The sequence below is a fragment of the Dermacentor silvarum genome, chromosome 8, assembly GCF_013339745.2.
Source record: "Dermacentor silvarum isolate Dsil-2018 chromosome 8, BIME_Dsil_1.4, whole genome shotgun sequence".
In the NCBI taxonomy this organism is placed as follows: Eukaryota; Metazoa; Arthropoda; class Arachnida; order Ixodida; family Ixodidae; genus Dermacentor; species Dermacentor silvarum.
This window is the reverse complement of record NC_051161.1, coordinates 70,297,732-70,320,033: the sequence shown is the minus strand read 5'-3', so window position 1 is coordinate 70,320,033 and position 22,302 is coordinate 70,297,732. Positions and strand designations below refer to the sequence as shown.

The 22,302-nt window shown below is 43.9% G+C and overlaps 1 protein-coding gene and 1 long non-coding RNA gene across 6 annotated transcripts in view; one reads left to right on the top strand and one right to left on the bottom strand.

The window, feature by feature from the left end:
• The window catches only part of LOC125947577 (uncharacterized), a 58,037-nt gene extending 43,089 nt beyond the window's left edge, over positions 1-14,948 (top strand). For both annotated transcript variants that reach the window (XR_007468408.1, XR_007468409.1), the window contains exons 2-3: positions 4,290-4,438; positions 14,817-14,948. This is a non-coding gene — a long non-coding RNA (uncharacterized LOC125947577). The remainder of the gene's footprint in view (positions 1-4,289; positions 4,439-14,816) is intronic.
• Positions 14,949-17,563: 2,615 nt separating this feature from the next.
• On the bottom strand, positions 17,564-22,253 carry LOC119461407 (uncharacterized). Of its 4 annotated transcripts, none has more exons than XM_049672604.1 (6): positions 22,095-22,253; positions 20,629-21,465; positions 19,960-20,157; positions 19,739-19,925; positions 18,097-18,163; positions 17,564-17,685 (listed from the first exon to the last, which is right to left on the bottom strand). In XM_049672604.1, the coding sequence occupies exons 1-5, from the start codon at positions 22,138-22,140 to the stop codon at positions 18,142-18,144; spliced, it is 1,290 nt and encodes a 429-aa protein (XP_049528561.1). In that variant the 5' UTR covers positions 22,141-22,253; the 3' UTR covers positions 17,564-17,685; positions 18,097-18,141. The 4 variants fall into 4 exon arrangements, with proteins under 4 accessions (XP_049528561.1, XP_049528560.1, XP_049528559.1 ...); XM_049672603.1 differs by having other exon boundaries at positions 19,960-20,175; positions 20,647-21,465; XM_049672602.1 differs by having other exon boundaries at positions 19,960-20,286; positions 20,758-21,465.
• Positions 22,254-22,302: the final 49 nt, after the last annotated feature.

Sequence of the window (22,302 nt, the reverse complement as noted above, 5' to 3'; positions counted from 1 at the left end):
AGCCCTCTTCGCTTCAGGAAACCAGTACCTCTCGAATCTTGGAATTAAGTCTATGCCGGCATCGAGAAGCCCAAGCCGTGTCCACAAAAAACCCATTACCATACGGATGAGGTCAGCTTCTATCACACCGATCATACCGAAGATTGCCTTCAGCTCAATGTCCATAAGCCAGCGTCAGTGTGCAAACAGCACACTTTAGGAATCAAACAGCTTCCAGTAGTAGTATTCATTCATAGTACGGACTTCCAGTGCGGGGAATCAGGCCTCTTCGTCTATGACGGTGGAACTTCGCTGCCCCTAGAGATATTATAATTGTAAGCTATAATTACCGCCTGGACGTGCTCGGCTTTCTTTCGGCTGGAAACGAAGACCTGCCTGGGAACTGGGGCTTGGGGGACCATAATCTCGCAATCAAATGCGTTCACCGCAACATTGCGTACTTCGGAGGAGATCCTAAGGAAGTCGCTCTTGTCGGACACGGTGCCGGAGCCATCTCAGCCGGTTTTTATGCCAGGTCACCCCAAACTATTGGACTCTTTAATACGCTGGTGTTTCTGTGTGGTAGCCCCATAAGTACCGTTGGCCAATTTTAAATGCGAAGCGTTTCTTGGCGAACATTTGCTACTTTGACAGTATCTATCTATCTATCTATCTATCTATCTATCTATCTATCTATCTATCTATCTATCTATCTATCTATCTATCTATCTATCTATCTATCTATCTATCTATCTATCTATCTATCTATCTATCTATCTATCTATCTATCTATCTATCTATCTATCTATCTATCTATCTATCTTATCTATCTATCTATCTAGCCGCCCACGACTTTGTGCTCTCACGGTCGTTTCGTTAACTTAGTATGTGCCAAAATTGGCATACTATGACAGGAGTATATGACGAACATAAATGGTATGTCATGACATGCGCGTCATGTAGGTCATGAAACAGCCACCTACGTTACGTCTTGGTGCTCTCATGGTCGTTTCGTTAACTTGGCAGGTACCAAAATTGGTATAGTATAAAAGGAGCGTATACGAACCTTATGATAGGTCATGACATGACATGCGAGTCATGTAGGTCATTACGATGACCCAGCGAAAACTATTAACAACGAAAAGCCACTGAAATGCGTTCTGAAGTGTGTACAAAGTGAAGGAAACACTAAAGCATGATGGTGTCAAAGTCATGAGCATGACTCAGCAAAAATGACTATATATATAAATCTGCGAAAAATGTATTGCGCTCAAACACCACTGAAATCGGTTCGGATGTGGGTACTAAGGGAAGGAAACACTAAAGGATGCTGGTAGAAGTCAGTCATGAGCCTGACTCCGCAAAATGACAATGACTCAGCGAAAAAAGATTATCACTCAAATATCATTGGAATGAGTTTGGACGTGGGCACGAAATGAAGGAAACATTCAATGTTGATGGAGTAATCATATCCATGGTCATTGCTCAGCAGAAATGACAATGGCTCAGCGAAAAAAGATTAACACTCAAAAGCCACTGAAATGGGTTCTGACGTGGGTACTAAGTGAACGAAGCACTACAATATACTGGTCGAATTCATAGTCATGAGCATGACTCAGCGAAAACAATTTAACACTCAAAAACCACTGGAATGAGTTTGGACGTCGGTACTAAGTGAAGGAAGCACTAAAGGATGCTGGTAGAAGTCATAGTCATGAGCATAACTGAGGCTTTCGCCCTAAGGTCTCTTAGGTGTAGCTAAAAAGACTCCTGAGGACTCATGACATCAATGTTATGACATGCGTGTCATGTAGGTCATAAAAGAGCCACCTACGTCTTAGTGCTCTCATGGTCGTTTGTTAACCTGGTAGGCTCCCCGCAAACTGCTTCGCATAACATCGATTCCCACAGGGCGTGGGATCTGCTGGCTTTTTCTTCTCGATCACTTGACAGTGTTTTGAAACTTATCGCGAATCTCGCGTGTGACGGTGTGAGAGAATACAAAATGTGTGCAATTTTAAAATGCTTGAGGGCTGTAAACAAAACCCAGTTGCTAGAACAAGTCAGAGGCCCTTGTGTTACGAACACTACCTACGGGCCTATTTAAGGGGATGAGGTCCTTTCATAACTAATACATGGCAGAACAACATCAAGAGCAAAGAAATTATGATCGGAACTACGTCCAACCAAGGCACATTGTTCCTCTACAGCGTCATGAAGGCCGTGCCATGGTTCCACGACCAACTTGTTCTTTATTATCGATCCGCTGTTGAAATGGTGAATCGCCCTGCACTTAGACGAAGAGATGAAGATATAACAGAGGTCATGAAAGCTTACTTCTTGGAATTGCCTTTTGACCGTGACACAAAAGACGTTATGGCAGTGCTCAGTGATATCTTGGGAGACGGCGTGTTCGTGTGCCCGGCCACTTTGTTCGTAGATGAGTCGTCACAGCAGAAGATACCTGTTTTAAGACACACGTTCAACTACAGGTCATCATTGAGGATGTTGCCAACCTGGTTCCGGGCTGCTCATAGAGATGACCTCACATTCGATCTGGGCTCTCTTGTGTTTCTAGGCGATGAAAGTGGGTTCGGTTCCCGGAATCCAACGAGAGGATTTCGACCGCTTTAAGCTGCTGAAGCGCACGGCACAAGAAAAGCCTTTTATTGAAGCACTGGTCACTCCTACGTCACATTTCGCTGCATAAGCGCTGCTTAGCGGCGCTTATGCAGCGCCGCCTGGGCAGCGAGTCTCCCCCATTACGTCACACCTCTTTGAGGTCCCAGATTTATGATTTAAACCGCGTTTACATTAGAAAGGCATTTCAGGAGCGCACACAACACATGTCCTGCCTGTTCGAGGAAAGAACTGCAAATCAGGATTGTGTGGAGCAGACCACTGTCAGGTGCATTATATATATACATATACAGGGTGTTTCAGCGAACACAAAAGCTTGCGTGAGGAAGATAGCACAATTCTAGTTAATGAGCTGGTCTACTCGAAGAGGCGGAGATTACTTGCGCAATAAATTGAAATGCATAATCGAATAATTAACAAAAAATCACTAATTGGGTTTTTAACTAATTACCTACTGGCCCATATTGCAATTTACAAATTGCAGCCGTGGAGTTCGCAAGGCAGATCAACTTAGGACGAATTCTCGGGATGACACCAGTTTCGAGATATTAATACTTGAAGTTTGCGGAGAAATGCATTGGCGTTCCATTTAGTTCCTTAACAAAACATTGCTTTATGCATTGAATCACAACATTAACTGCAACGTCAATGCATTTCTCCGCAAAGTTCGGGAATTATTATCTTGAAACTGGTGTCATCCCAAGAATTACTTCCAAGTGGATCGGCCTTGCGAACACCACGGCTACAATTTGTAAATTGCAATACGGGCCATCAGGTAATTAGTTGAAAACTTAATTAGTGAATTTTCGTTCAGTAGTCTATTATGCATGTCAATGTTTTGTGCTAGTAATGTCCACCGCTTCGAGTAGACCAGCTCATTAACTAGAAATGGGCTATCGGCCACAGGCAACCTTAAATAAATTTTGAACGTGTTCGCTGAAACACCTTGTATATATATATATATATATATATATATATATATATTAGCACTTGACCGCCTTCCCACAGTTCTGAGACCTTTTTTTTCGCTTTGATACTCGTGATGCTAACGCATTAATATATATACTTCGACTCGACGAGCGTTCGTACCCCATTGGTTGTGCATATCGACGCCATCCGGCTTATTGCACTCTCCTTACTTTTCTAGAAGTAACTAACTTAGGTTTACGTTTGTAGCTTATTTCTGATGGCAATTGACAAGACCGCAGAGATAATTTCTTCTATTTTAAGATTTTTTGGTAACGTGACCAGCAGTGACCGGCCCTATATCATGTAGGAGCTGTACTGTGTCTTCTACTTTATTCTTCGGGATTTGACACCTTGCTCTTTCTTTCCTCCCCTCCTTCCTATCTTCCATTTTTATGTTTCTGTCCTCCTTTCTGAAGAGTAGGCAGTCTGCTCTTCGCTTTCCCTTTCCTGTCGAGTATATATGTTTTCAAAACAACTAATAATAATGTATTCAGGAATTATGCGTCAGCTGTGCCCCATGAGCTAGACTGCGTTGACTCCGCCTTTACAACATACCTCCACTTTTGCACATTTTGACTTTTTCTGTGAAATATAATTATTATATTAAGGGCGTTTGCTAACCTGAAAATATTCTAATTTTATGATGGCGAAACACACCATGCCATGCTTTATGCATTTCGCGCGGTTTGCTTTCGTTTCAGGTGACCGAAGATACCATGATCTAAGGACGCCTGGTCAAGATACTCTTCTTTCGTCCCTGAATATATAAGCACAGTTCCGGAAATATTACTCGAGCGCACAGACCAAAGCAAGACATCTGCGCGATGTGGAAGCGCATACTACTGAAACTGTGAGTACGGTTTCCCGATGTCTACATGTAAAGGCGTCATTTCGCGCAGTGTTTTCTGAATTTATAGCTGCAGCACTAAAACCTAAATCTCCCATAAGGGCACTTCATGTGGCCTAATGATTGAAATAATGGGTTAATTGCGTCACATTTTTATTCATTGCGCAATTGAGTGCAACTTTCCAATCCTATAGAAGTTATGTCTCAGGGATGCCAAATCAGCAAAAGCGGCATAGTGGTGCGCTGAAAACTCTTTATGACGTTGTGATACTGCGGCTTAACATGAAGCGAAAACGAAAACAGAATTCTACAAAGGCAGAGTTTTCATGTGGACATGCTATCCAAAGCTAGTGACACTTTGTTTTCTTCATGATGTACATGATGTATTACACCACATTGCTGAGAAAAAGAAGCTCAGTCAGATAATAAAAGGCGCTCGGGGGTAACTTCATGGAGAGCCGATATCATGTCGCCGAGCCTATGGTTTGAAACGTATTTTTTAAGAAAACGTGCCTTCTTCCATGGCCCATGATACTCGTGCGTTGCTGATGCTCGAGATCTCAAGTAAAGAGTGTAATGCCTTCAATATGCAGTGTGCTTTTGAAATAATTATTACACAAGTAGGCTACCCCACTCTGCCGTCATTGTAAGTAGTTGTACGGAGACATTAAACATCAAGGCAAAATTTAGTGCGCCTTGTTGAAACACACAGGCATTTCTTCCACCTTAGCACTCTAACGCGTGGGCACCGCATCAATTGCGCTCAAGAGCATTTAATTCGCTGTTCGCACACAATGTAGCAAAAACCTCAAACTTAAGAAATACGTGTGAAACTGGCTCGAGGCGAACTATGTACGGGCTGATGACGTGTGGTCCAAAAGTACCACCCGCCAAGTTTAGCAGCACCTGCCACTAGCTTCTGGCACAGAGCAACCAGCAGTTCGCACTCGCGCCGATACTTTGTACCAGGCTAGATACTGCCTTTGAAAGGACAGCGGTTGTATAAGGAAGGGTCTTCTTTTTCTCGATTCTATGCATTTATCATCCACCTTTCACAACCGAGTGCTTTCGGTGATAGTGTAGGTGAAGCACCGCTTAAACTAGAGATGAACAGCTTGTAGGAATAACACTTAAATATAATTACTACATTATGTCGTCAAGAGTTTTAGTGTCCTGTCATTTTATAAGTACGGAAAAAAATGTTGTAAATATTATGGACCATAATATAGTGACTTGCGTTTATTGTTCATATCTTGCCTTTACCCCTCTCTGTTTGCGCGTTTATGTTAGTTCTGGCGTCCAAATGTCCTTTATATGCATTATTGCTATTACTAACACTATTTTTATGCAACGTCCAGCTTAAGCTGCTTCCAGCCACTCCAGTCAAGCCTACCTACCTAATATCATGCACGAAGTTGTTGCAAGGCGGATAACCTTTTTATACGACCTGTATGCAACTTCCACCAAGGTGAAAAATTAAACACATTGCACTTAGCTTAACATAGAAATAATTGATAAAAAAGACTTTGAGTATATGGACTCTGTCAATACACGACATGAGCATTTGGTGAATTGGAATGTTCTAAAATATCGCAGCAATTGCAAGAATATCTGCGTTCAGAAATACTTATCTGGGTTACCCAAGTATCACTTACGCACACTTAGCAATAATTGGTTATCATTCAATAAAAACAATATGCTCAGCAATAAAAGAACAACAGCATATAAAAATGCAGTACCTATCTGTTATGCTGCTCTCAGATGATATGAAACATTGTTCATTGAAACCGACAGTCTAATCATAATGGACCTGCTTTGTGAAACCGACCAGTGGCCGAAATAAGGAGCGGCTTTCGCTGATCTCAACATTTTCTCGTTGGGAAGTCACGTTTGGTAATCTAGTGCGCAGTATATCACGATTGGTTGGCACATCTTGATATGAAGTTTTCTATGGCACGAGCTGCTTCATGACTCGTAGTTCAGGGTTTCATTCTACTAACCCTTTTTTAAGACTCAACGTTCCTGTGGAACGTATGCCTGCCGACAGCTGAGGTGGCTTGCTAATGAAATGGAATTCTTAAAATAGCGGAAGTTTGGTGAATCCTACTTTGCGCAATGTAATAATTTCACCACGTTCAGAGCGAATGCTTGAGACGCTATCGCTATCTTGATGACAGTAGTACTCGCCGCTTTCCCGCTGCGCATAGCTTGAAGGCAACATTGAAGGGAATGCCGATTACAATGCCATTGCAGATTTTTCCAGGAAACTTTAGGGGAAGTTTCCAAGTGCGCATGCTAAACCCCACTCTTACCGAATATTTTTGTTCTGGCAGCTTTGCTCTTTGATTCGAGGCCCAAGCAAGCTTCTTCATATAAAGGGTGTTTGACTAAATTTCTGGGAAATTTCAAAAATATAAAAAATGCAACGTAGCTGGACATAATCAAGGTAATGTGGTGTGCCGTCGCTTAGAGATGTTCAGATAATTTTTTTTGCATTCCGCTAATTAAATAATTAGTCTTAATTATTGATCAACTTATAAATTATTGTAATTAGATTTAAAGTGTCAATGAGACAATTGTAGTGCAACATGAGAAACTCCCGATACCGCTTTCTGTTGTTCAGTACGTGCTACATAAAAGTGTTTTTCCGAGCCTGAAAGATGCCCGCGAATACACGCGAAGTGCCTGGAGCGGCCCGTCGTGCGGCAATTTTTTCATGCTTTCACGCTCGGCAAAACTCCCTTATGTAGCATATATGGAGCTGTATGGGGAGTTTTTCATGTTGCTCTACAATTTTATTGCGATAGCAATTATATCGACACTGCAAGCAGATTTCTGCCGTCGCCGTCGCGTGAGGTTCCTAATAAAGTGCAAGGGCGGTAAAATGGTCGCTGCGCGCCGTATGCTGTATATGCGACTGAAAGCGCGACGTCTCAGTGACACGAAAGGCCGTGGGGCGATGGAAGCAAGTGAGGGGGGGGGGGGGGGGCGCCGTTGTGCTCCGTAACCAACTGCGCACTTACCGACCCGACGCAAGGCGCTCTGGCGATTCAATCTCGTGCGCGAAAGGAGGAAAGTGGGAAGGCAGCGCGGGAGGGAGGGGGTGCAGCTTCTACTCTGCCATCAACTGCTTATTTGTACTTTGCGCGGCTGCGAGCAGTTGCGCGCACCGTATCTTGAAAGCGATCTGCACACAGCTCCTACCTTTGTATGCACTGTGCCTTCGCCACTCAGTTTCCGTTGAAGCGATAGACCGCACGAACCTTCGCTCCCTCCTGCCGCTGCGCTTGCTCACGCCAGCGTTTTGGCAGCGGTTGTCTGCAATAATCAAGTATGATCTATTCATGTTTGCTTGTGCGCGCTGACACCATGCTTGTTAGTTCACTTAGTAAGCGAATGTGTCCAAGTTTATACAGCCGATAAACCTACTATCCTTACTACGTAGCATCATCATCAGCGTATATTTTATGTCCACTGCAGGACGAACGCCTCTCCCCGTGATCTCCAATTACCCCTGTCTTGCGCTAGCATAATCCAACTACGTATAGCTCTCAACTAATTTGCTTTCGCAATTGATGCTTCGCCTTTCAGTAGAAACTGCGACTTTTTCTCCTTGACACTTTTCATCTAGTTATAATATATTAGAACTTCATTAATTTTAAGACTAATTATGCAAATAGTCGGTGTGCAACAAATAAAAAAAGTGCGCAACAAATAAATTGAGTATCTCCAAGTGACGGCAAACAACGTTATCTTAGTTCTGACTAGCTGCGCAGCATTTGCATACTTTTGAAGTTTGGCCCAAGTTAAGTGAAACACCCTATATAGGTGCCTTTCAAGACGCTAAGTGCTACTACAACCATCATTTTTTTTTGCAGCATTGACGGTGTAATGAATGCCATCGTGAAATTATTCTATCTTGTACTTCCTCTGATGTAAACTTTGGATGCTTGTTTCAGTAATCTCTGACGCGCACGCAAGATTTTCTTGTCGAGAACCTGTCTTTCGACATCACGTGTCGCAGAAGCAGCGCGTGCAGCTCAGAAGTTCACGGCGCAGTGTTTCAGCAACAAGTAGACGAGTGAAACATGAAACCGAAACTCAAGTATCGGCAGGAGGAAGCTGTTCGTTCTTGCCGCATTATTTCAGTTTGAAAATTATCGCATTGCTATTGCTGACAGAGAAAACCAGTTGCGTACAAAATATAAACAAGTACGCACTTTTCTCGAGCTTTTCTTTCTTAATATGCCAACATTGAGATAGGTCTTTTCTTTGTCTGCTTGTGTTTGCATGTATTTGAGATCGAATATTGTGCTTTTGATGTCCATTGTCTGAAGAAATGTTGTCTAGTAGAGAAGAATCATTGCAAAATAAAAGAACATAAGCTGAAAAAAGGAAAAATTACTTTAAATTTCACGTTTAAGCCCCCCCCCCCAAATAAAAAATTCTCAAAAATAATCAAAAATTGATTATTTCGTATCGAACGTCGGTCTATTCGGCGCACACTAATGGCTTGTAAGCCGTCAAGTCATCTTGGCAAAGTCTGCTGCTGACCACGCGCACGTCACGTGGGTGCGTGCGCGCGTGCAGGTGGGCGGGTGGGCGCTTGCGTATGAACAAATACGACACAGATGGTTTTTGTATCCTTCCGCCACTTCTTAGCTGGTTGGATGTTGACAGCACATTCTGAACGATGATACTTTTAATTTATTATTTACCCAATAGCCATCCTAGCAGGCCGCGCACTGGATGCAGGTTACCTGTATAGCTTTACGTATACTTCTACAACGCGACAACGTGTCCATGTCATCGAAAAGGGTGGTTATTCATTACCCTTGAACTTGGTCGGTCCTGAAAAGGTACACCTTGAGAACTCCGTGTTTTGATTGCTCCTTTCAGGTGCACAGTCTATACCATGGGGATTCATTTCTAACACCCCCAATCTCTCTCTCTCTCTCTTTTTCCGCTGATGCTGATGCTGATTCTGCGAATTGCGAAATAGAAATCGGTGGTAATGTGGTCACTTACGTCAGCAATCATAGCAGGCAAAGGGCCTGGTGTCACATGTGGTGTCTAAACATAACGGAAAAAGATAACTGAAACCTGCACCTGTCAAGCTCTCAGGGTACGGTAGTGAAAGAATGAATGAAAAAAAAATAATACCTGAAGAAAACTCTCAAGAAAGCAGCGTTCAACCAGAATTTTACAGACTCTACCACATTAGGAGCCACTTTGGATGGATGCATGAGAGGTGCACGTCTACATGTAGGCCTCGCGCTCTTTCTTTTATTGTGTCCACTTTTAATCATGCCTAACTCAGCTTGCGATATAACTTAAACATTTCTACCAACATTTTTTAGGCAGTCTTTCGACTATTGTTATTAGAACCTACCAACAGTCTTGATGCTTCCTAACAACTCCCTAGTAACACCCTAACAACAATTGGCCACCAACATTAATTTGAAGCATGTTCATAGGCTGTCTGTCAACTACCTCCTGTCTAGAAATACATTTCTTTAGGCCTGCTAATAAAGTTCTTTAGGTTTAAACATGTTCCCACATTTTCTGCAAACGTCGTATTAACAATTTATCAGCGTTTTCTTTAGACACCCTAGTAGTATTGTGCCACAATTGGCCACCTACAATAAATAGAAGCATGTTTGTAGACTTTGTCAACATCTTACAGAATTCTACAAACATTTTTTTTGGACCTCATCATGACTTTGTCAATTATTTCAAACCTCCGACTACCTTTTTCCCTTTAGACATTCCTGAAACATTGTCCACGATTTGTCGGCCAGAGTATTTCAATAAAAACATTCAACGCTGCTTATAAATTTACACTAGCCTGAAAATGTATAGCTTTAACTTACCCTGCGTACCAGCATACTACCTTATAATGCTCAGAGCCGCAACTATCCATTTAACTTACATTTGGGCTGCATTAACATCGGGTCGCCTTCTGCAGCCTATTTGTTTATGAGATCTCGCTGTAGTATTCCCAAATTATCTAAGCTCTTGACACGATGTGCAGCTGAAGCCACATGCTGCGAAAGGAGTAACTCTAAATAAGGTGTGGCAAACGTGGGAACGTTGCGAAGATTACCTCAGATGTTTATTCAATCAGTCATACTTGGGAACAGCAGAAATGAAGCTGTAGTTATGCGAAGGGGCTTCAGCATTCTGGGCGTTAGTGGCAGTTGCATTTTAGCTATAATGAAGATGTTTCTTTGTGTGAGCTTGATGCAGTGAGATTCTGGGTATTGTAAACTGAAAGAAAAAAGTTTTTAAGTCAGATGTGTTCTTTAAACAAGTAAGACAAAAACCGATGATTTGAGCTTGCAGGCGTTAAACTGTAAGCTAACGATTTCACGGCCTCTCATCCCGTACCGCGTGAGCAGGAAAGAGCAAAGAATGAATTCGGGATCGTACATTATTTACCACACATTAAGTCAGCTCGACCCCTGTCAGAACCTGGTGTTCATACGCTTCGTGTTTACACCAACTTCCAGCTAACCGCATGACGCAAAGTAGTTCAAGTATGTAAGAGTGTCACTTTTAAAACATTTCACATCATTACAGTTCGCGCTCGTAACTGCCTGCCAAAATGCGCCGTAGGTGACTGAAATCAAAATATATATTTATAAAAATGATGGGAAAGCACATACCTTTTATTATGGTTTGGAGACAAAACTTCGGCGCAGTGCAGTCTTGAGGAACAACTGTTCGCTCCTGGTGCATTGTTCAGTTTAAAACATGGACAGCCCCAATAATAAATCACTATCACTTTACACGACATCGCATCGCAGCCGGTAGAGAAGTTTCAGAAACGTTCACCTCAGCGATCGAAAAAAAAAACGCCGTGCGCTTCGCAAGCATGGTGCTTGTGAGCTAATTCCTTCACAAATTACGCTTCCAGGTGTGCCCGGAAAGTCTTTTTCTATGTATGAATGAGCCACAACACAGAATAAGAAGAAACAGCAGCAAAAATAGCTAAATTGGTTCTACAAAGCATGGCCAAACACCATTACATCGCTCCGACCGTACCGCACCGGCGCAGCATAAAAAGTGATATTGATGACGATGGCCTCCTTATCTATCACGACTCGGACCACTTGCAAATTTGTGCGCGTGTACGAGAGAGGCATGTGACATTCTTTCTATCCACCAGCTTCGCCTTGACCACCGCCGAACCGTGCACGCCCGTCTATCTTGCGAGGCTTCAATGATACCGATACATTTCCTTCTTGGTGACTAGGAGTGGCAGTCCTTTGTGCGTGCATACCCTTCTTTGGGGACTGCACTAACAGGGAGGAATGTACCCTATCGCTGAGGTCAAAAAAGAACCTGACAATACAACCGGCTTAAGTTTTATGCTGTTAGAGGCAGTACAATAATATTTTTCAAGACAATTATAGTTCTGAAGCCGATTTTTTTCTTCAAGTGTAACAAAAAAAAAATAATACACTATAGGGTAAATTATATGGTTATTCTATTTTGCACAAGAACATCTATTTGCTCTTGCCGCTTTCCTAAAAAAAAAACGCTTCGTGGCGGCCAGCCAAAGACAATGCTGAAACCAATTCTTGTCAAGTAGTATTACTTTTATAGTTTAATAAATGTTCATAATAGACATGGAGCAGCGCAACACGGCAGGGACCATGAATAAGAAAAAAACATACACAGCACTGTGTGTGCGTCTTCTTGTTCTTGGTCCCTGTCGTGCTGCGCTGCTCTATGTCTATTATGATTCCAAACCATTTAGCCCGGCAACGTGACCTAGTAAATAAATGTCTAAAGCAAGACGGCTACGACGTTACCGACGCGCGGCAAAAGCAGGGCCTTGGATATCCTGCCTCTTGCAACCGCGGAACGCCGTAATAGTGGAGGCCACCGCAAAACGTTATCCGAACTCAGAACTTTGTCGCCGTGTTATGAAGCGAAATCAATGAATAATATGGTACATATCACTTTTCAACCTGTTTTCTCATGGCTGCCTACAATCGCCGTAAAGCAGACTAGTTTACATACATAGTTACTTTGCGTTCGCTTTGCTGCAACGTCCTATTAGTTTCCTTCATTGTGGAGGACCCTTCGGCAACAGGAAAGGACGAAAGCATGCGAATAGGGACGTGAAAAAACTACTTTTTTTTTTACAGTAAGAATAATTTTTTTTTCACAGAATAATTTCGCAGACCATTGACACTTGAACGAGTTCACATTTTTTCGGTGTTCGACCTGTGCACTTTCTCAGGTCAACACTTGCTCTCACTCCGCAACCGCTTTATTCGGCAGCCACTTGGATGTTTGAGCAACAGCGTTCCAGTACCATCTTACACTGAGTTTTGCCTATTTTTCCTATTTTTAACTGAGGCTGTGACGCTACTGTGCAGCCATGTTCCTTAGGGCGTAAAATTTATATTCCGGAGTGCACGCACCTGATTATCATCTCGTTATAAAGCTAGTTGGTGGCCGTGCATTAGCAGTGCGTGTTAAGGCCGCACTAAAGCTGTGTAAATGGACAATTGAGTGCGCGGCCTGCACAGTACTCCGCTATCATCACACCGTTTCCTTTGTGTAGGAAACGGTGGGATGGGGGAAATTTTCTGAACTGTGCTTACGTTACCGTAAATTCACTTAGTCTAGTTGAACCTTTAAAAAATTTAGTTCTATTTACAGTTGACTAACGCATTTATTTAATCAATTTAGTAACACTCCGTCAGCATTTGGTCACCGACTTGGATTTGAAACAAGCTTGTATATACAAAGGAAATAACTGTGGAAGAACCTTGGAGTGTGTGGAAACAACTCTGAGAGGTGCGGGAAGTTGGGTGTTCAAGTAATCCTTTAGCATTCCATATAGTAGCTTATAATGATTTAGGAACAACATTCCAAATGCGAGCAGCATTACCTACTTGTTTCATAGAAACGGCCATAGAAAAATTCGTTGTCGAACTGGGTCTAATTGAAAATATGCTTGAGGGACAAAGTACTAGTGCCCAGTAATATTCTATTGCAGTGTGTCTTTAGAAGAAAGTATAAAATGTTACTAATTGCTTTCCACTGAAATCGCTCGTAGAAGAAAGCTTCAATTTACGAAGCAATTGTTGTGAAAACTGTCTTTATGAAAAAGTCACGTCAAAATTTAAAAACGTCTTAATGAAAACTGTCTTTGGAAAAAGGTAACTTCAATTTCTGAAGACGCTCTATTAAAAATTTTCATTTTAAAAAGTAACATCGATTTCTAAACACAGTATTTAGAAAACGTTCTTTAGAAAAAGTAACTAGGCTGTCTGCTGGCACTGTGCATATAAACAAGTGGTAGTAGATTGTAAATGTAAATAGGATGTCGTTAAAATCACTAGGAAGTTGCTACAAATCATCAAGACTTCTAATAGGCGTTTTTGTAAGAGCTAACATTGTTGAAGCGATCACTTGCACCCCAGTTTATGAAGCGCGTCCCACAATTTACCTCCCAAAACCGGCAGGAACGTGCCTAATTGTAACGCTTCTCAAGAAGAATCCGCGAACGGCCTGAGAGGTACACTGCGCTTCGACGCAAGACCACCTCCTCAATACAGCGAGTATAGGCGCGAAAAGTAACCGAGATAAAAAGCTCGAATTACAACCGCAGTGCAATCTGACAATAATGTAAACGTAAAGGCAGCAACCAAATGTTCTGACACGCCCAGTCACCCAAGCAATCAGCTTTCAGTATTTTCATTTCACAATAAGGATAAACAGTGGAAGCCGGCGTTCAACCAAACCCAGGGCGCGCAGCCACGGAACGTCGGCTCAGGAGCTTATGCTTGATGAGGGACATTGGAGCCAAAACCAATGCGCATATAAGCGTACGTATGTGGCCTTGTGATCCCTGTACCAAGGAAACACGAGCAATGACTATCTCGGCGCTACGCGTACACGCTGTACCTCACACACATAGAAGCATTAGCCCTTATCTAGTCTATAAACTCCCACAACGGCTTACCATCCATTCACATACCATGATCCATGCGATGAGGCATTGTGGCACCCTAGTTGATATATATTGTTTTCATTTGGCGTTCTTTGCGCCCTTCGTCATTGGTTCGCCTGAAACCGCGCCCACGCTGTCACCCAGATCAATCGGTAACTTGGATGGACGGTGAGAAGAAACCAATAGAATCGCACGAACGCAATGGTTTTGAAGCACGGCCTCTGCACAGCGAAAGAGGAGTGGCAAACGAGCACGTAGCAAGGAAACAGGTCGCTACATGCCAGTGTGCTTTAAATGTAGCATGTACGCTTTCATTTATATCTGTGTTGTCGCCGCACCGCCTCGTTGTATGACACCTGCTGCAGTATCCTGAAAAAGAAAATTTCTTACTTTTATTTGACCCAGCGCACCGAAAGATTATTTGTGGATAAAAGCATGGCGAAGAGAACCGTGGCGGGCAAAAAGTCAAAATACGAAGAGGACCAAGCACTAGCAGAGTGCGCGGTTCAATGAAAGTCCCCACAAAGCACCAAGAAAATCACGGTAAGAATCACAAGACAGCCTGGTCAGTGAATTTTCACTAAACTATCGCTGCCATAGCTCCGTGACCCATAAAAGCCCACATGCCTCTTTCTTACTTAATATGCATAGTTCGCATTTACTATAAAAACATGCTTTGCAGGGCCTTAGTGCATAGGTTTGTATGCGGCACCATTGTTTTAAAATTGCTTAACATTGTGCATGAAGTTATTTAACAGTTTCCTACGGTAATGTTACTGGGACCACGACGTACCATTCCCGAGCTGAAGCTTTACTTCTCCTCAGAAGGCTGTATATCTGCCTCAAATATTTCAAACACTTTCAATTTCCAAGTTGATACTTGATAGAAATCCGCACAAACCAGGAGCCATATAAAGCACGTGCATTATTTATATTTTTCACAGTGATCCGTTTTTACCATCCAGCCAATGTTTCAAAGGTACCGCTCACTAGTAGCGAATAGTGGGGTAACTGCTAGAACGTACTTAAGCACCGGCAATTAAACTGGAATGTACTATGAGTCTTGTGTAAACAGTCAATGCACTTGACCACTAACCACTATCAGTGTGCTTTGAGGATAGGATAGGAATAAACTTTATATGTCCAACGGATATGGCTGTTGGTGCCCGGGGCTAGGCTGCCAGGGGTCCATCGCCGGAGAAAAATCTCTCGAGATCCTCGGCAATAGCCCTGGCCCGCTGGACGGCCCACTCCTGGTCTTCGGGTGCCTCGCTGAGGAGGGCGGCTTGCCATCTCTCTGTGAGGCGCCCGCCTTCAGAGGGTCCTGATGTTGTCTTCTGCCTTCCTCTTGGTGCTTCTTGCTCATGGCGTTGACATTCCCAAAGCATATGGGCCATATCAGCCCGTTCGTGCTCGCACCAGGGGCAGCCGGGCGATGGGTGCGCGCGGGCCACAGGCGGTGCAGGTGGTAGGGGTTGGTGAAAGTGCCTGTCTGCAACCGCCTCAGGTCGACTGCCTGGGACCTGTCCAGCCGCCCGTGGGGTTGTGGATATTTCTTGCGTTCTTTCTTGTAGTGACCAAGAACCTCTCGGTATGAGGCCGGAAACTCCGTGATGTCGCGGTTGGCGTCCCCGTGCTTTGAGTGTTACTTGTTTTTCCGAGCATAAGACCGCCCCATAAAAAATGAAGAGTTATATTCCTGACTCAAGGTTTTGGCGCTGACTGTTTTTTCACCGCTACTATAACGTGACAATATCGTTTCCGTGAAGCGTCAGAAGGATTAAAACTTCCAACATCGGCTTGTATTCGCCAAGCACTACGCCAGAATGTCTTGTAGGCACAGGTGCCAGCTAATCACGTCACCAATATATAGCATTCGCGATTGCGGCTTCTCAGTGACACACGTTGTTTACTAATGAAAAGTTTGTGGATTCAATGGTCGGTGTGGAATTCATAGTGTTTGACACTGTAGAGCTGTGGCACATTAGTCGCCCACCTCAGGAAATAACACAGCGAGTCACAGCAGGACTGGTTCCTTCTCTTGTAAACTCTCGCATCATAAGAGCGGGGCCCATACTCAATTAACTCTGACGCTAGTTTGTTTATAAAACAAATTCCATCCAATCCTGAGGCTATATTAGCGAAGGCGAACAGCCTCGGGCATACAACACTTACTAGCATTAAGCTATGTGAGTTCGGTCCCTGATCTGCATGGGACCGAAGCCATCTCCTGTGACTACCCTACAGACAGGGCGACAGAACGAACTTAACTATTTTTAACAGCAGAGCCGTTTATGCCGGCCGCAAGTCCGTGGGTCATGTACAGAAAATGTGGGCCGATCCTGGCAGTAGCGCAGAAAGGGTGCAAGTGCAATGGCACATATCCCTGTGAACTAGCGGAGCAGAACTTGGCTAAGTCTAGCTAAGCATGGTTGGGACTACTTAAGCTTAGTCAGTCATCAATAGCCAATTGATAGCCAATCAATAGATAATCGGTAATCAATAATTAATTAATAAATTCCGGAAAATGCTGGGGATGACTTGGTAGTGCTTTGCTTAGCCCAAATACGTGACCAATACCTTGCGATAGCCCATCGATAGCCAATCAATAGCTCATCGATAAGCGAGAAATGATCAATAAATTCCGGGAAATGTTGGGGATGAGTTGGTAGTGCTTTTCCTAGCCCAAATACGTGGCCAATTCCTTGCGATAGCCAATCAATAGCGAATCAATAGCATCGATAATCGATCAATGCTCAATAAATTTCGGAAAATGCTGGGGATGACTCGGTAGTGCTTAGCCTAGCCCAAAAGCGAGGACTAGCTAGGTGCCCATGAGATCCGCTGTCTAGCATTGCACCTTCAGTGCAAGCTACGCTAATCTGTTTTCTACTTGCTCCTTATTTGGTAGTCAATGCATCAGCGGAAGTATGAGGCAGTGAATGACCCTCCCCCCGCCTTTTTTTTTTTCTGATATTCGCCTCTTAAAGATGAAGAGAAGTCATTGTACCAGGGATAGAGCGTTTTAAAACTACCAAGTTGGAGAGAGAACGGGGAAAGAGGCTGCTATGAAACTGCCTAACCCAAGCGTGGAAGTTAGTGGTGGCGTTAGGGGAAGCACATATGAGAAAAGATTATCTTGAAGTCCACAATTCTCATCACAAACAGTTTATTTTGGATCTTAGCAGGCGTTGATGCCTTGTTACGGTTTCCCAGGCGTCGGTACACTTCCGAAGGCCTTGTTTAGTTTTGTAGGGAATTCTTGAGTTTGAATCTGTAACGGATCAAGAAAGTTCGAAGCATTTAAACAATCTGTGCTCGTATCGCAGCAAAGTTCGTACGCCTACATCAGATTGAAATCACTATAAAAGTTCACCCAGATCAGAAGCTGTATCTCCCTTCTAATGATGATCACTTCTTTCGAACGTAAGGATATGCGTAATCTTTGCCTCATTACAACCTAATTAAATAAGTATGTGAATCAGAACAGTAGTTAAATTACTTCTTTAACATCGAATGTCATCTTATAGGATGAATAGGAATACAAATTATGAGCTTTTGAAAAGTACCATTTCGGAATTTCGCAGCGCTTTAACAGATCTTCATCAGGGCCGTTACAATATTAGCCATTTTTTCATAAAGTGATACGTTAAAAACAAATAATCAGTAAAAGTAGATAACATACGTGAGGAGGTGGTCGGAAGAACCTATCTTGCAAATGCGTAGCTTCTTAAGCCACTATGCTCTGGACCCTGCAAAAATGAATGAATGGTGGATGAACGATTGAAATTTTTATTCAATTCATATATATATATATATATATATATATATATACAGGTTGTCCCAACTATCATGCAGCAAAATGTAAAAATATGGAAATGCCACGTAGCTGGACAAAACCAAGGTATTGCTGTTTGCCGTCGCTTGGAGATAGAGTGCATTTTTGCTTTCCGCCTAATTAGATAATTAGTCGTAATAAATAATCAACTTCTCAAATATTATAAGTAGATTAAAAGGTGTCAATGAGAATATTGTAGAGCAACATGAGAAACTGCCGTTCCAGCTTTCTGGTGCTCAATACATGATACATAAAAGTGTTTTTCCGCGCGTGAAAGGAGCCCGCAAATACACGCAATATGGCCGCGCGACTGGCCACTCGAGGCACTTTGTGTGTATTCGCGGGCTACTTTAACACTCGGAAAAACACTTTTATGTAGCACGTACTGAGCACTAGAAAGCTGTATCGGTTGTTTCTCATGTTGCTCTACAATATTCTCATTGACACCTTTTAATCTACTTATAATATTTGAGAAGTTGATTATTTATTACGACTAATTATATAATTAGGCGGAAAGCAAAAATGCACTCGATATCCAAGCGACGGCAAACAGCATTACCTTAGTGCTGTGCAGTACGGGGCATTTGCATATTTTTAAAGCTTGCTGCAGGATAGTTGGCACACCCTGCATATATATATCGTAATGGAGCGTCTCATTTCAACTGTCATTTGTACACAATCCGAAGTTCCTATTTTTATTGCTGCTACATTAATGATGGGCTGTGTTCCAAAGACCAACCCATTACAAGCAAAGTGATTCATTCATAACTTTTTCGCATAGTTACAATTTAATTCCGCTAGGACAAGAAAGTTCTTGTACGGTCACAATGATGATCGAGAGAATGATTGAATAGAAGAGATTACTAACATGTCTGGCCCAAGGCTTATCACAAGTTCCATACATGGTGACACAGAATTTAATCTTTCAAGAGCATGCCATGCCGATGGCAGCCATGAGCTGTGTAACAAATTCTACACGAGGCAAAGACAGTGTTCTGCGAAAATGCACCATTCACGAAGACATTTTCCAAGAAGTCAACAAGCCTCACTGAAGTACACATCTACCTTGTGTTTTTTTATAGGCTGTCATTTGCCTGCACGTTAATATGTAATGGCGGAAATAATTAAACTCGGGGCGATTTTTTTAATATTGGGTTCACCGAGTTGTGTGGAAGTTCCTATAAATGTGCACATGGATTCAGAAGAACTAAAATAGAAGCCGTAAAATGTACTCCATTTTGCAAGTTTTCAGCTCGGAAGTTAACATCTAAGGTTTCTGAGCCCAGCGGAACAAGTGAACTGTATGTGTACCCATACTTCCGGTTACAAGGAGTTGCTTTTCTTGTTTTTTATGAAATTTTAGCGCTGGAGGAATCCCACCTTAGGGCTAGTGAACGAATGTACTGCCCTTCTTCCTTTTCTTGATAACAACTCTCATCAGTACATATCTTGAAAAACTTGGATGCAAGACAAAATCCTTAATACATACCCCATCGAGCCGGCTCCAGAAGAGACGGGGAGAGCAGACAAGCCAGGGTATCCAAAGGAGCTGCCGTAAGATCCAAGACCTCCAAGCGAACCATATCCAAATGAGCTACCAAGCCCGCTACCATATAGCCCAGAGAGGCCGAAGGAGCGCGGGTAGCCTCCGAACATGCCGGAAAGACCGGAAAGGCCTGAAAGGCCGGAAAGCCGGAAAGCCGGAAAGGCCGGAAAGGCCGGAGTAGCCAGAGTATCCTCCAAGAAGCCCTGATAGGCCCGAGAGACCCGTCAGGCCGGAGGAGCTTCCTAGTAAACTAGAGTATCCGGGATAACGGCCATAGAGTCCACCCAGAACTCCTGGGTATCCACCATAGGAAGTCGAGAGGCCTGTCAAGCCAGAGTAGCCTCCCAAGAGGCCGGACACACCTCCAAGACCTGAGTAACCTCCGGAGAGGCCTGACAGACCGAGAGAGTTCCCGTAGCTTCCAGACACTCCAGGATAGCTACCGACAACTCGTAGCCCTCTAAGTCCTCCGGATAGACCTCCCAAGGAACCTGGGTAGCCTAAGGAGCCGAGTGAGCTACCATATGAGTATACAGATGGGCTAGAGAACCCGAGAAGGCCCGTGGAGCCACCCAAGTAACCGCCATTGAGCAGTCCGGAGTAGCGTCCAGTCAGTCCAGAAAGGCCTCCGAGACGTGAGTAACCGCCGTACAATCCTGACAGTCCACTAAGGCTAGGATAACCCATGAGCGAACCAGAGAGTCCGAATCCTCGACCGTAGAGTCCTGCCGATCCTCCGAGACCACCAAGTCCACCCAAGACTCCTGGATATCCACCATAGGAAGTCGAGAGACCTGTCAAGCCAGAGTAACCTCCCAAGATTCCGGACAAACCTCCAAGGCCTGAGTAACCTCCGTAGAGGCCTGACAAACCGAGAGAGTTCCCGTAGCTTCCAGACACTCCAGGATAGCTACCTACCACTCGTAGCCCTCTAATTCCTCCCGAAAGACCTCCCAAGGAACCAGGGTAGCCTAAGGAGCCCAGTGAGCTACCATATGAGTATACAGATGGGCTAGAGAACCCGAGAAGCCCCGTGGAGCCACCCAAGTAACCGCCATTGAGCAGTCCGGAGTAGCCTCCAGTCAGTCCAGAAAGGCCTCCGAGACGTGAGTAACCACCGTACAATCCTGACAGTCCACCAAGACCAGGATATCCCCCGAGCGAGCCTGATAGACCTAGGCTACGAAGACCCCACTGTGATCCTGGGTACCCAACATTCCAGCTGGAAAGTCCTCCCAAGCCACTGTAACCGCCAAGGCCGTACAGGCCCCCAAGTCTTCGGACGCCTCCGCTAAGGCCCGTCAAACCAAGGGAGCTTCCATAGAGTCCAGAGAGACCCTGATAGCCTCCTCCGTAAAGACCCGAAAGACCTCCTAGACCAGAAAGGCCTCCCAGTCCCGAGACACCGCCGAGACCCGAGAGACCTCCAAGTGAATACAAGCCTCCTAGACCACTGTAGCCTCCGAGACCGCTGTAGCCTCCGAGACCACCGTAGCCTCCAAGGCCGCCGTAACCTCCCAGTGCACCGTAACCTCCCAGTGCACCGTAGCCTCCCAGGCCACCGTAACCTCCCAGGCCACCATAGCCTCCCAGGCCACCGTAGCCTCCACCTAACCCGAAACTACCGAGCCCTGATCCCTGCAGAAATGCAGCAGCTCTGGCTGCAAAGGCTGAAAATAGAAAAGAAAGAAATGTAAGAATCAATTCCTGTTTACTATCTAGGACAACACACTCTAAGAATCTGTCCTTGCTTACTTGCGCGTGGGTGTTAACTAAAGATAAAATATTATCGCTTCACTCTTGAGCTGGACAGTGTAGCCTCATGAACTCTGCATTTCTACATATTACTCGTCTGAAAGTAATATGTAGCAAGGTGGATCATATCTTTCTCAGTTAGAGAAGCAGAAATAGCTTCACATGCATACTTTATTCTGAACATGACTATCAGCTATTACGCGACGTATGAACTACATCTAGCTTGACGTGCTCAGAGCCCACGTTAGGACATTTTCCCCCTTCTAACTTACAACGGAAAAGCGAAATGTCGAAACACAGGCTATCGCTTTCATTTACTGTTTTATTGCTTACCATTTCGTTTACTGCTACAAGTTAGAATAAGATATGCAACAAGATGCTTATCTATTTCTTTGCTTCTTACACGTCATAGTAAGTGTGATAGAACGAACACTGCGGGCAGCGTTTAGTAATGGAAACTTGTAATAAATTAGGGCTGAGTAATAAAGTAAAAGTTTTAATATTTTTCAACCTCGACGAATTCCCTCCGAGCTTGAATACTCACCAGAGCACAGGACGCCGAAGACGACGGCGAGAAATTTTCCCTGCATGGTGGACAAGCCCGTTTCTCCCCTTTATCAACGCTCACTGGCCGAGCGTTGTGATCTGAGCTGGCCGCTATGCTGGGTATATATACGTCTCTGAACTGCAATCCCAGCATCCTTCACCGGCTACGTGTCACAGGCTGCAGAACCATTCCTTATTGTTCATGT